Source organism: Formica exsecta, unplaced genomic scaffold (assembly GCF_003651465.1).
Source record: "Formica exsecta isolate Colony F162 unplaced genomic scaffold, ASM365146v1 scaffold201, whole genome shotgun sequence".
Taxonomy (NCBI): Eukaryota; Metazoa; Arthropoda; class Insecta; order Hymenoptera; family Formicidae; genus Formica; species Formica exsecta.
Genome location: NW_021849308.1, coordinates 1,460,350 through 1,473,439, shown reverse-complemented (window position 1 = coordinate 1,473,439; position 13,090 = coordinate 1,460,350). Strand labels below are relative to the sequence as shown.

The 13,090-nt window shown below is 35.2% G+C and overlaps 1 protein-coding gene across 29 annotated transcripts in view; it reads left to right on the top strand.

Annotated features, from left to right (window-relative positions):
- The window catches only part of LOC115234691 (longitudinals lacking protein-like), a 272,992-nt gene that overhangs the window by 78,859 nt on the left and 181,043 nt on the right, over positions 1-13,090 (top strand). Inside the window, exon 7 of one of the 29 annotated variants that reach the window (XM_029805973.1) lies at positions 12,299-12,558. The exons of 25 other annotated variants lie outside the window; for them this stretch is intronic. In XM_029805973.1, the coding sequence (XP_029661833.1) occupies positions 12,299-12,543 (245 nt within the window). In that variant the 3' untranslated portion in view covers positions 12,544-12,558. Of the gene's footprint in view, positions 1-1,942; positions 2,254-5,856; positions 9,694-10,257; positions 11,418-12,298; positions 12,559-13,090 lie in introns of those variants that run through there. 3 more of the 29 variants (XM_029805972.1, XM_029805963.1, XM_029805966.1) reach the window with 3 other exon arrangements.

Here is a 13,090-nt window from a genome sequence, read left to right as displayed (position 1 = left end):
CTTTTTATATATATATATAATTACATATTTTAAATCTATACGCTGTTTTTCTCAGAACATCTTATACAATCCGATCTTCTATGTGACTTTTAACGAGACTATACGATTTATTTTGCTAATAACATATATTTTTATTACAGGGTAGCAGGATTTTCTTTTAGATCATTTAAACAGTAACTTGGTCTTTGAGTTTTGAAGTAGTTTCAAACTAACACTCCCCCCACTCTTGCAAAGCGTTCCATCTGATTCTTCGTCTTATCATTCGATATGTGATCGGTCAATTATCGCGCAATCTATTCGTGCACAGCTTGAAGATGCCTTTAACCGCTTTATTTGTTCGTTCCTTACTAAACGAAGCTAGCCATCCTGTACTCACGCACGCGTGAGAATGGAAATCAGACAATCTCTCAGATTATTATCATCAGTGATATCCTTTTTTACTGACCCAATTCACATAGTGGTTTGCCGTATCGAGTTGAATCAGCTCCTGAAATATATATATACTCATTGGTACAAATAAAATAATTTTCAATTCTGATTTAATTTCCCAAACTCTCGAAACTTTATGGGAATAGTTTTCTCGTACGAATGCATTGCGTGTTGCTTCAAAGTGTACACAAGAAAGAGAGAGAGAGAGAAAGAGAGAAAGAGAGAGAGAGAGAAATCGCGGATCATTTATCCCGTGATTTATTCCTCGCGAAGGGACCGAGTGCGAGCGAGCTAACCGTGCACTTCCGTGTTTTTTTTCAGCGTTTCTGCAAATGTTACCGCTGCAGTGGCCCGATGGAACCTATCCGGGTGGTAGGAGCCCGAGGAGAACGAGGACCCGTTTCCCGTGTCCGCGCTGCCGTAAGAGCTACACCACGAAGAGCGCCGTCACGGCACACTTCAAGTACGATTGCGGCAAACCGCCGCGCTTCGAGTGCCCGTACTGCGGCAAGCTTAGCAAGAAGAAGTTCAACATCCAGGATCACATTAGGCACAAGCACTCGTCGAAGCCGGTCATCTGTAACACGCTCTTCTAGGACAAGTCGCGCGGCCGGCTACGGCGCGCGCAAACGAGAACTTCCACGCGAGCGTCGCTTTAACGCCTGTGATCCGCCGCCTTGCGTATTTTCCCCATGTATTTTCTCTCCCCGACGATAGACCAGCGTGAGACCAGCGAAGAATATCTTCTCTTTTCTGGATTTTTGTTCCTGGAGTTGCGTGCGTTCCTGACAGAATGCCGCCCCTTTTGTACCTGTGTTTTGTGCAATCGTTGCATAATATTATATACAAATTTATTTAATGCGGTACTTACATAGTTGATATACTTGATTTTTTTACGTGCTTCAAGTTGCACGTGATCTTAAATTTAGACAAGCTCATGAGATACTTTGTTCGAGTTTAAGCCACATTTCGAAAGCACAAAGTGAACTTTATTAGTGAAAATAACACTGTTTTTCGAAAATGTCGAACTTGAATTGATACGATCGCCGATCTTTCAAAGGCGAGTTTAATAGAAAGAAATTATATTGAATAGAAATAGCCACGATACTCGAGGTGTATTTTTTTCACCTGCGATAGATGGAATAATATCGAGGATATGTCTCATTATCTGAGAACGTACTTAGTCATGTAAAGGTATCGAACATACGTCTGTTTTCAAGTTGGAATAAAAACATTTTACTAGAGAAGCAATTTGCTCTTAAGAAAATCATGTTTATGTGACTTGAATTTGCGCAATTTTTTGCCTCTCTTACACTTTTCTTTCTTGTTCACTTTTACACTTTTTCTCTCTTTTTCTGTCTATCTCTCTGTCTATTCCTCCGTCTATCTTGTTTCTTATTGCGAATATCCCATCTGCATGGAATTCTGACGCCTTTGTTCTCGAACAGAAGACACGTTTCCGTGACACGTCCCGAGCATACGACGATGTTGACCGTAGCACGATCTTTTATAGGTGACAGACTAATCCAGCTTCACGCTATGCGTCGGAAGAGGTATGTGAAGAAGCGGGACATACAGTACAACTCGGACACGGGCAAGTACCACTGTCCTAATTGCAACAACGGCTATGGTAGACGGGATACCATGCTCGGCCACTACAGATACGAGTGTGGCAAGGCACCTAGGTACAAGTGTCCGTACTGCAATCTCTGCAGCAAGAAGACCTCTAACATTTATCAACACGTCAGGTGTATGCACCCGAAAGAGCAGGTGACACTCGTCAAGCTCTATTGAGCTTGCGCGATGAGTCACGAAGATCATCGAGAGCCACAACGCGAAGAAACTCGCTGGGAACGAAGGGGATTGAAGTTTTCAGAGCTAATTGTTAAATCTGGTTGCTTGTAACGTCTCAGGGAAGTTTTATTTCTCCTGGTATTGTAACCAGGTTGCGTTCGTGCGGCCTCTGTCACTTTAACGTGAAAATTTTGTTTTCCAAGTACGACGATTGCGGCAAACCGCCGCGCTTCGAGTGCCCGTACTGCGGCAAGCTTAGCAAGAAGAAGTTCAACATCCAGGATCACATTAGGCACAAGCACTCGTCGAAGCCGGTCATCTGTAACACGCTCTTCTAGGACAAGTCGCGCGGCCGGCTACGGCGCGCGCAAACGAGAACTTCCACGCGAGCGTCGCTTTAACGCCTGTGATCCGCCGCCTTGCGTATTTTCCCCATGTATTTTCTCTCCCCGACGATAGACCAGCGTGAGACCAGCGAAGAATATCTTCTCTTTTCTGGATTTTTGTTCCTGGAGTTGCGTGCGTTCCTGACAGAATGCCGCCCCTTTTGTACCTGTGTTTTGTGCAATCGTTGCATAATATTATATACAAATTTATTTAATGCGGTACTTACATAGTTGATATACTTGATTTTTTTACGTGCTTCAAGTTGCACGTGATCTTAAATTTAGACAAGCTCATGAGATACTTTGTTCGAGTTTAAGCCACATTTCGAAAGCACAAAGTGAACTTTATTAGTGAAAATAACACTGTTTTTCGAAAATGTCGAACTTGAATTGATACGATCGCCGATCTTTCAAAGGCGAGTTTAATAGAAAGAAATTATATTGAATAGAAATAGCCACGATACTCGAGGTGTATTTTTTTCACCTGCGATAGATGGAATAATATCGAGGATATGTCTCATTATCTGAGAACGTACTTAGTCATGTAAAGGTATCGAACATACGTCTGTTTTCAAGTTTGAATAAAAACATTTTACTAGAGAAGCAATTTGCTCTTAAGAAAATCATGTTTATGTGACTTGAATTTGCGCAATTTTTTGCCTCTCTTACACTTTTCTTTCTTGTTCACTTTTACACTTTTTCTCTCTTTTTCTGTCTATCTCTCTGTCTATTCCTCCGTCTATCTTGTTTCTTATTGCGAATATCCCATCTGCATGGAATTCTGACGCCTTTGTTCTCGAACAGAAGACACGTTTCCGTGACACGTCCCGAGCATACGACGATGTTGACCGTAGCACGATCTTTTGTAGGTGACAGACTAATCCAGCTTCACGCTATGCGTCGGAAGAGGTATGTGAAGAAGCGGGACATACAGTACAACTCGGACACGGGCAAGTACCACTGTCCTAATTGCAACAACGGCTATGGTAGACGGGATACCATGCTCGGCCACTACAGATACGAGTGTGGCAAGGCACCTAGGTACAAGTGTCCGTACTGCAATCTCTGCAGCAAGAAGACCTCTAACATTTATCAACACGTCAGGTGTATGCACCCGAAAGAGCAGGTGACACTCGTCAAGCTCTATTGAGCTTGCGCGATGAGTCACGAAGATCATCGAGAGCCACAACGCGAAGAAACTCGCTGGGAACGAAGGGGATTGAAGTTTTCAGAGCTAATTGTTAAATCTGGTTGCTTGTAACGTCTCAGGGAAGTTTTATTTCTCCTGGTATTGTAACCAGGTTGCGTGCGTGCGGCCTCTGTCACTTTAACGTGAAAATTTTGTTTTCCAAGTATGACGCTCTTGACTCGACAAGAGAGAATTACGTGCGCATTTATATCTTGTACAAATGTTAAGCTTACGGCGTATAAGAGACTAATCTCTGGAGATTTATCAAAATCAATACGAATCACGCTGAAGAGAGATTACATGTTGTTGTGGCATTGTATGTATATTTATGTGATCCGCGATTTGTTCTGCTTTAGTATTTATTTAGTATTATGTTTCGAGTCATCTCTAAATTATAATTAATACAATTACATGTTCCTGCAATTTCTTTCTTGAATTAAATTTTACAAATTCTAATTGATTCAGGACTGCACTGTATATAACGTTTCCAAGTCAAATGTAAAGAAATAAAGAAAATTAAAAAAAAAAGAACCTTTAGTATTTTTTATTATTCAGATAATAACTTTTTGACGATAATGTTGTGTATAGTATACTGTAGCGACAGATTTTCATTAAGAATGCAGACCAGAAACCTGTGCTTATTTTTCTAGCGTATTGTAACGAACTTGAGGTAAACTCGCGAAAGCTGCATCACTATTAATCCGAAAAATAAGTACTGATAATTGACTACGAATGTGTCTTGTTACAGATTTCTTTCTAGGTGCAACTTTCCAAAATCCTTAATAAATAAATATGAATACAACGACGAAGAAGTCAGAAACGTTATAAATATGTCGACTACATCCATTGCAACAAGTATGTTAGATAATAAGAATATACACTAGTCTTTTAAGGTTTTGGAACAGCCTTGCTGTTATAAATTTTCGAAAAATATTATGGGGAGACAGATTAATATCTATCGAAAGAGTGCAATCTATTTGTTGCATCAAACAGCATAAATTTCGTGCTACCTTTTGTGTTCATTCGTATCAATTTGTGCTCAAATGTACAAATGCTTTATCGAAGGGGATTAACCCTTGTTTTTTTTTCTATGTAGAGTGCTTTGCGATTGGTAGTCGCGTATTAACGATTATTAATGCAAGCGATTATTAACGCGAGATGATATCGGTTTCAGAATTATGGGACAACGAGCCAACCGAAGGAGACCAATCCCAGATGTTGCCGCGACGATTGCAGCAGTTAAACAAGGCGATGGAGAACGCGATTGATTCATCCAACCGGAAATATCAATGTCCAAAGTGCAAGAAATTCTTCTCACAGAGCTACTCGATGTATCGGCATTATAGATACGAATGCGATTCGTTGCCGCGGTATCAATGCCCTTATTGCGGCCACGTCAGCAAGTGGTCCCATTCGATCTATAATCATATTAGGAAGCTCCATCCGGGACAGGAGGTCACGCTGAACAAGCTCTACTAATCCGGTCGAACGCGCCGTAGTTCACATGGAGAACGCTCATATATGATATGTACGATATTAAGATATACCCATTGTTCGTTTCAGAATAAATGAAAGCGAAATGCCCGTTGCACTTGCGTGCTCTGAGAAGAGTGAGATCTTCTCGTCATTAACCGGCATTTTGCTCCTCGGAGTTCTATCGAAGGTTGATCGATGAAATCGTGTGTGCCTTTTCGTAAATCGAGATACAGCACGGAGAAACGAGAATTGTGTGGCGATAATCTGTTGATTATCCGAAAGAGTACGCTGTATATTTTGTATACATTCGAATATTTTGTGAAAACAAAAAAAATTATGGCGTTTTATTATTATGATTGTCATAAGCTCAATACGATTTAAGATCTGATCGTTTCGATTTAGATAAGGCCCAGGCCAAGGTAATCTTCGATCCCGAGGAGAAGGCAAAATCTCGAAAGTTCCTCTTCCATCGCGCACTCCCATCCTCCCCGTTGAATTCTTCTCGAATTCTCCCCGCTGTTAAGAGATCGGTCGCTCATCATTGCTCTAATATACGATTTCCGTCTCTATTTATGCTTGCAGACTTCAGACCGATCGTCTTGGAGAAGTATCACGGTACAGTGCGGAATTCCCGGCACACGCTCAGGCTTCAGACCTCCTTGAACCGGCGCGGTTTTCCTTGTCCCAGGTGTGCTCGCACCTTCCGCACTTCCGGCGGCATGAGCCGACATTATCGACTGGAGTGCGTCGACATGCCACGCTTCAAGTGCCCGCACTGCGACATGCGTAGCAAGTATACACAGGCTGTGTACAGGCACATCCGGGTGAAGCATCACAACATGGAGCTGCGATTTGTAAAATTGTACTAAACGGAGACTGACCTAATCTGTAAAATTTATATACGAATGGGGAAAGTCGGATTTATTCTTCCTGGCAAGAGAGCTCTTTTCTCTTACATGTATAGCTAAAAGCTACTCAAGAAAAAAATGGATTTATATGATTATATAAGATTATATAAGGCCATATATGATCTTATGTTCATTTTTCTCTACTAGCTAGCTATTAAATTTTTATGAAATTAATAAAATAAGAAATGTATTTTATATTTGAGTTTAATCACAGAACTTTTTACTCACGGTTATCCCTGAGTTTTTTATCGGAAAAATCTGAGTACTATTTTTATTTTTCTCGAAAAAAATAAACAATAGAAAATGATTATGCGTGATTCGCAAGAGTTTTTATGATAAAAATAATAACGTTTTTATCGCGTTACGTCGCAGAGAACCTGTTTAGTTACTATATTTAATTTATGCGCGTATAAAGGAAAGTAATTGTTATTATGAATTAGAAGAACAGATTAGCGTATTTGTCGCATAGTCGATTAATCAAGTTTTGCTAGGTAATTATATTGTAATGTAAAGTGAATATAAATATATATTTATAACGAGATATACATATAGAAACTCTCTATGTCAGATATAGTCATTTTAATTTTTTTTATGTAAATTTTTTGGTACAAACTAAACATGGATATAAATATTTTAAAGCATTCTCTGCGATTAATTTTTAATTGGTTACTGGTAACATTGGTAATCTGAAAATCTGACACGATTAATCACGAGGGGTTTCTCAGGCCCATTTTGTCTTATGTTTTTAAAACGATATTGCGAACAGAATATTAATTATTTCTATAAGTTTTTTAAAGATTTAGGAACACACAAAAAATACAAGAAAAATTTATTTCAAACATCAGCTAGAAGAGAAAAATTCAATTTTTAAAGTCTGAGAGGCTCCACGTATCTTATTAAGGGTTAAGATTATATATTGGAAATTAATAGCCCTAAGTTTTGTACAGATACGCCATGTATATATTGTAAATCTGTTTGAAACGCACAATATACAATGTTTATTTAATGTCTTATTTACAAATGTGTGTTGAAGTTTCTAGTAAATTATGAGTAGCATTCTTATCATCATGTATAACATTTTTTTGAGCAGTTATAAATAAACTCATTTTTTTTAAAGATTTGGCATTTATCGCGAAAGATTAAAACTAGAAAATATTTTTCTTTTTTTATCATTTCCACGTTTTTTTTTTTTTTAATGATGATCTCCATATTATGACTCATTTTTTTAAATCACTGTGAAACAAAAACACACACACACACATATACGCGCGCTGTGTTATTTTAAATCTTTGAATTAAATCCTTTTCTCTTTACTATGAGATACAATTGATATTTTATGCTCTTGTTACATAATAATAGTGTAATTTTAATCTTCCTTAATATGCCAGGGAATTGTGTGCTAACTTGTGTGTTCAATTTAATGTATCCGATTTGTAAAACTGTCATCAAACAGGCGATAAAAGAAAGAATTGAAAACAGTGACACTTTGACATTCCTAATTCGCATACTTTATGCTCCATTTGTGTTTATTACTTATCAAGGATTAGCAGTATTTACATCCCGAAATATTAATCTTAATTTATGATTTATGTTATCGAAAGCAAGAAAAACATGCAACTGATTTTTTAATTTTACATTTACATAAATAATTGTTTGTCAATGAGACTGTTTAGTTTGAAAATATAAATCATAACAAACGCGCGCGTAATATTTTTAATTTTACATTTATTACTTAAAATATCGCTTAATATATTATATACCATGAATTATATTGTTACGTCCGCAGATCGATATCGAGCTATCGAACACGCGCGACACAACTACACTCAAAATGAAGAACACTTGCTTTGTGAAACAGAGGAACTTTATTATGTAGTAGGAATATAAGAATAACGCAAGAAATAGTTAAAAACAGCGGAGCTGTCAATAACGCACCCGAATAGTTGATTTAAATCTCTTATGTCGGTCCTTGTTGATCAGAACTCAAAATACAAAATACTCGCACGTCGTCCCGGAGATGATCTTCGTTTTAACATTGCGACACGGGAATATAATAAAGGGCCGTCACAATGTTATCAATTATTTCTTTTTTAATCAGTCCACATTTTTACATGTTATATACATGTATTTTTGGTGCGTCTATTTTATCAAACTGAACTACTTGGTTGGAGAAGCTATATATTTATTTATTGCGAGTGTAAGAATTGCAAGAATTGTTTTCACGGTTTTCTTCATTTGTGAAATCACAATTTGGTGTGGCTTATAAAAATTAAAAGTTCTTAATTTTTTTTGTAAGAATAAGTGTTGGCAGTTTTTTTCTATATATTGATACATTATTTAATATATATTGATATATTATTTTTTTTGTTTAGTTTAGATAAAAAAACGCGATTTGATTGATTTAACTGATAAAAAAGAGTTATTAGTTATATGCCGAATGTGCAAGTTACGTTATATGTGCATATACTGCGATGATTCAATGATCACATATAGATCTGTATAGATATCCACATCCTATTTTTTTTTTGTACATCTTGCGACAAAATCGAAATATTAAAAATAAGCGAACCATATGCATAAATATGCATATTATGATAATACGATGAGAAGTAACTCCTCTGAATACTCGCGGATAATTCACGAGAATATGTCTGCCAATATTAGAGTTACTTCGATAATAAACAGACAAATTAAAAAGAAATATTGAAAATACATTTTGTCAAAGCAAACTTTTAATTTCGATATCTGGGACTGTATAATAGAAATTCTTGCTGAAGTTATTTTTGAAATATTCCTTTTTTTGAGAACTGACTTTATTTAGTTGTTCCAAATAATTGAGATTTAAAAATCTTGGTTCTGTTAATTTAAGAATCAAGATTTTGAATTCTTTATTTTGTATCTTTTAATTTATTGTACATTTTATTTTATATATTTTTTGCATTTAACTGCTTTGTTACATTTTATTCCACATTTAAAAGATCATACCTCCTGGATATTAGAAACTTAAATATTGAATTTCAATATGTTTATTTTAATTAGTCTAATTTTTCTCTTAGATATATGAAACCTGAAATTATAAACATTCCTATTTTTTATATTATATTTCTTGAAATGTACACGTGATTTAGTAAATAATAACTGCATATATTTAATAATATATACAATTTTTTGTATATATAATGTTATAAATATTATAATACAATATTATGTATAACATATTTATAACATGTTATAATATTATAATATGTTAAATTAATTGTTTGAATTTCTCCGTACGCTGCGTTACTTGAAAGAGAAAAATGGAAAAATGGAAATATTGTGACCAAAGATAAAGTTAAAAATAAATGCAAAGATTGTTGACTAGTATGTGTACACTGTAATAACATTTTATATCAATATGTATAAATAGATAAATATAAATATAAGTATAAATGTATATATATGTATTCGAATATGTTTGTAATTAACGAATCATTAGTTAAATGATGATAAAAGATGTTTAGTTAATCAATTGTTTGAGATTTGTTTGTATTTTTATAAGCACTACATTATAATGCGCATGATGTTTTTATGTTGCATTTTTATAGCTAATTCCTTATCCAATTATTGCAAATGCATTCTTTCATCAATTAAGGTTGAATCGATCGAAGTAAATTGTCACAGGACGGTAATGAGTTGCGACGAAGATAATCGCACATTTAGTAATATTTTCTAATTAAATTTTTCGGAGAATCTTCGAATTGCTTCAATTTTAAATCATATGTTAATCTTCATAAAACGATATCATTTTTTTCGCTCCTCGAAATACACTGATGATTCGAGCGTAGATTTGCTTTTTGTGTTTTTTGCTTGATATCTCGCAAATTATTTATATATTTCTGAAGAGTGTTTTTTGTGTGTATAACGATGATAAATGCATCTTCCAGGTCAGAAGTGTGTATTTGAGCCAAATCGGGATTTGTTTGAATCACATATGTGTACTATTGAAATGTCTAGGCGTTGATTAATGAGCGTTATAAGCTTGAAACAAAAGTGCTCGCTCAATCCTTCTGATCCTATATAACAATTCTTCCAGGTAGATCCATGCTCTACAGCGACGGCTGGTCCGACTGTCCACGTTATATCGGTTCGACCATTTCCCATAGTTTTCCGCCGAAGAATTGTATGGTGCGGCATCATCGACCTCCCGGCGATCATCGCGAAAATCTCTATTTCCGATGTATCTACTGCGACTACCAGTCCAAGTACAGCTCAAACGTGTACAAGCACGTGCGGAGGATTCACAAAGACATGCCCTTCTTCAAGCCGAAATTGCAGTAGAAACGAGAGGGATGCAGGACACAATGCTGATAGCGAAGAATTTTTTTTTACGAGAGAAAAATTTTCCCTCTATTTGCCTTGAACGAGTTTATGAATATTTATTACTTTTGCTTTAATCCCGAAATATTAGACATGTATATACACGCATTTCAAAAGAAATATGCAAGACCTCATCTTGTTGCAGATTTGAAATTTGTCCCTATTGATTTATATATATTTAGAGGTGTTGATTATAGATTAAATATATTACTATATTAATATGAGGTTATCAATACCGGGATTAGCGAGTTAGACTAACTGATTTGCTAACTAGTCTAACTGGTTAATTGATATTTAATTAATAAGCTTGATAATTCAGATATAATATTAACTCTTTAAAGAATTTAATTTTTTTGACACGTGTTATATATAATATATATATTATAACGTATTTAATTGTTCGTATTTTTCTTGATTTCTTTATTTTACGTTTTTGTTGTTTTTTTTATTATATATAAGCTCAAGTTGATATATCTATCGAAAATAATCTTATTTAAACTTTTCCTAAAAATAAAAAAAATTATAATATATACCTCTTTTGTGAAATATATCGTACATACCGCGAATTTCTATCATTTATGTTTGCGATTTTACTTTCCTTGATTAGATAAAAGCCGCAAAGATGCTATTATATGATAGTAATTAGTTATTTTTTTTTTTTTTTGCTTGGTTGCATATAATTATGTATATATTATATACTGTTTTTTCTGCATCTCAGATATTCTCTATTTGGAAATGTTATAGAACAACAAAATTTTATGTAAGTTAGAAATTTTTGGTTTGTATGTACATTTTTGGTAAAATTTGCATTACGAAATACGACGCTGTAAACTTGTAATTATACTTTCGTAGAAATTAAAGTTGTTGTTTGAACAATAAAAATTGTTGTTTGTATATATGGAGAGATAGCGATATTACCCTTTTGCACTCCCTGTTGATTTTCTTTAAAAAAAGTATTCAGATGGCAATTTTATGCAATTGGAATATTTTTACGCTTCTCTTTTTCAGGTTTGATGGTTGGATTGGTTCGTGCAAAATCGTCAAAGAGAAAAATAATATATAAAAATATATAAAAATATAACATGTTTACTATCTTCTTTTTATAGTTGTTATATTTATTTTATTAATAACACGACACAAGTAGTTTTTCTAAAAACGAAAGGTAAAAATTATAAATGCCAATAAAAATTATTAATTTTTTTGTTCTTATATTTTATATTTTACATTCTTAAGTAATTTGAGTTATATTGAAGAGAATTTTTGAAATTTGATCCCGTAATCGTGTTGATTAAGATAATCATATATATAGTAAGAGTTTGTTTTATTTATTTTATTTGTTTTGTCTTATTATTTAATTATGCAGTATAAAAAAAATGTGTCTTATTTCAATATATCTTTTATTTAAATATATATCTCTTCTAATATATCAAGATTACGTTAATTACGCGAAGCTTTCATTATATTAAGAATTATTATTTAATATTTTAGCTAAGTGTGACAAGATTTCTGGTTGGTTTCATAAAATAGAAAAAAAAATACAGAAGAAAAGTTTTGTAATAAATACATTAAAATATATTGTCAAATACGACACAATTTGATATCATGTAAGTATTAATAGCGAAAGGCTATAGTTTTTTTTTCTTGAATCTAAGATTGATTTTCCCACTTGAGATCTTGCCTTGTTTATTCGATACGTCGATATATTTTGTAGAGATGTTTTTACTGACCTCGAACTCGATCTGTTTCTTTTTTTCCAGTGTTCCGTAGAAGTCGTCAGGTCGCCGAGAACGATGAACACGGCCAGAGATATTCCTGTCCGAGATGCTGCAGCTCGTTCAGTAAAAAGGGCAACATGCTGACACATTTCAGACATGAATGTGGAAAGGAACCGAGATACCAATGTCCCTACTGCGGAAAGAAAGACAGGAAGTCCTCCAATACCTATAGGCATATCCGGCTATATCACAAGGGCAACACCATCCAAGCATATCGATTGTACTAAACCAGGAAGAGCGCTTTAACGCCCAAGTTGATGTCTCGCGCGGAAAGTAAACGGCATTCCGTCAATCAACTGAATTGTCAGCAGTCATCTTCCCTATTTCGCGATCTTCACCTTATCTCGGCGGATCAGCAGATGAAAGAGCTACGCTACGCGAGGAATCTGTATAGCGGAAAGCCTATTTTCGTCATATCTTTGCTTATCTTCCGATGGATATAGAATTTCTGGTGGACATAGGCATTCGATCACGATAATAAGATCTCTAACACTGCGATATTGTCTCCTTTCTACCTCAGGACATTTCTCCTCGTTTTATCCAGTCAGATTGCAGATTTGCAGATTTCACCTTCGTTTTATCTCGTCCTTGTTGTTCCACTTTGCCACTTCGCCCTCGCGCCTGTAAAAGCATTCGCGACATCGTGGGTCTCTTCGCGTTTGCGACCTTTGTTCGTCTCTCTTTTATCGTGTCTTCCGTTATGTTCTTTTCCGTTCTGGCCGAGCTACATCGCGCACAATCTGTGTTCGCGATCCCGACTAACCGTGACTCCCG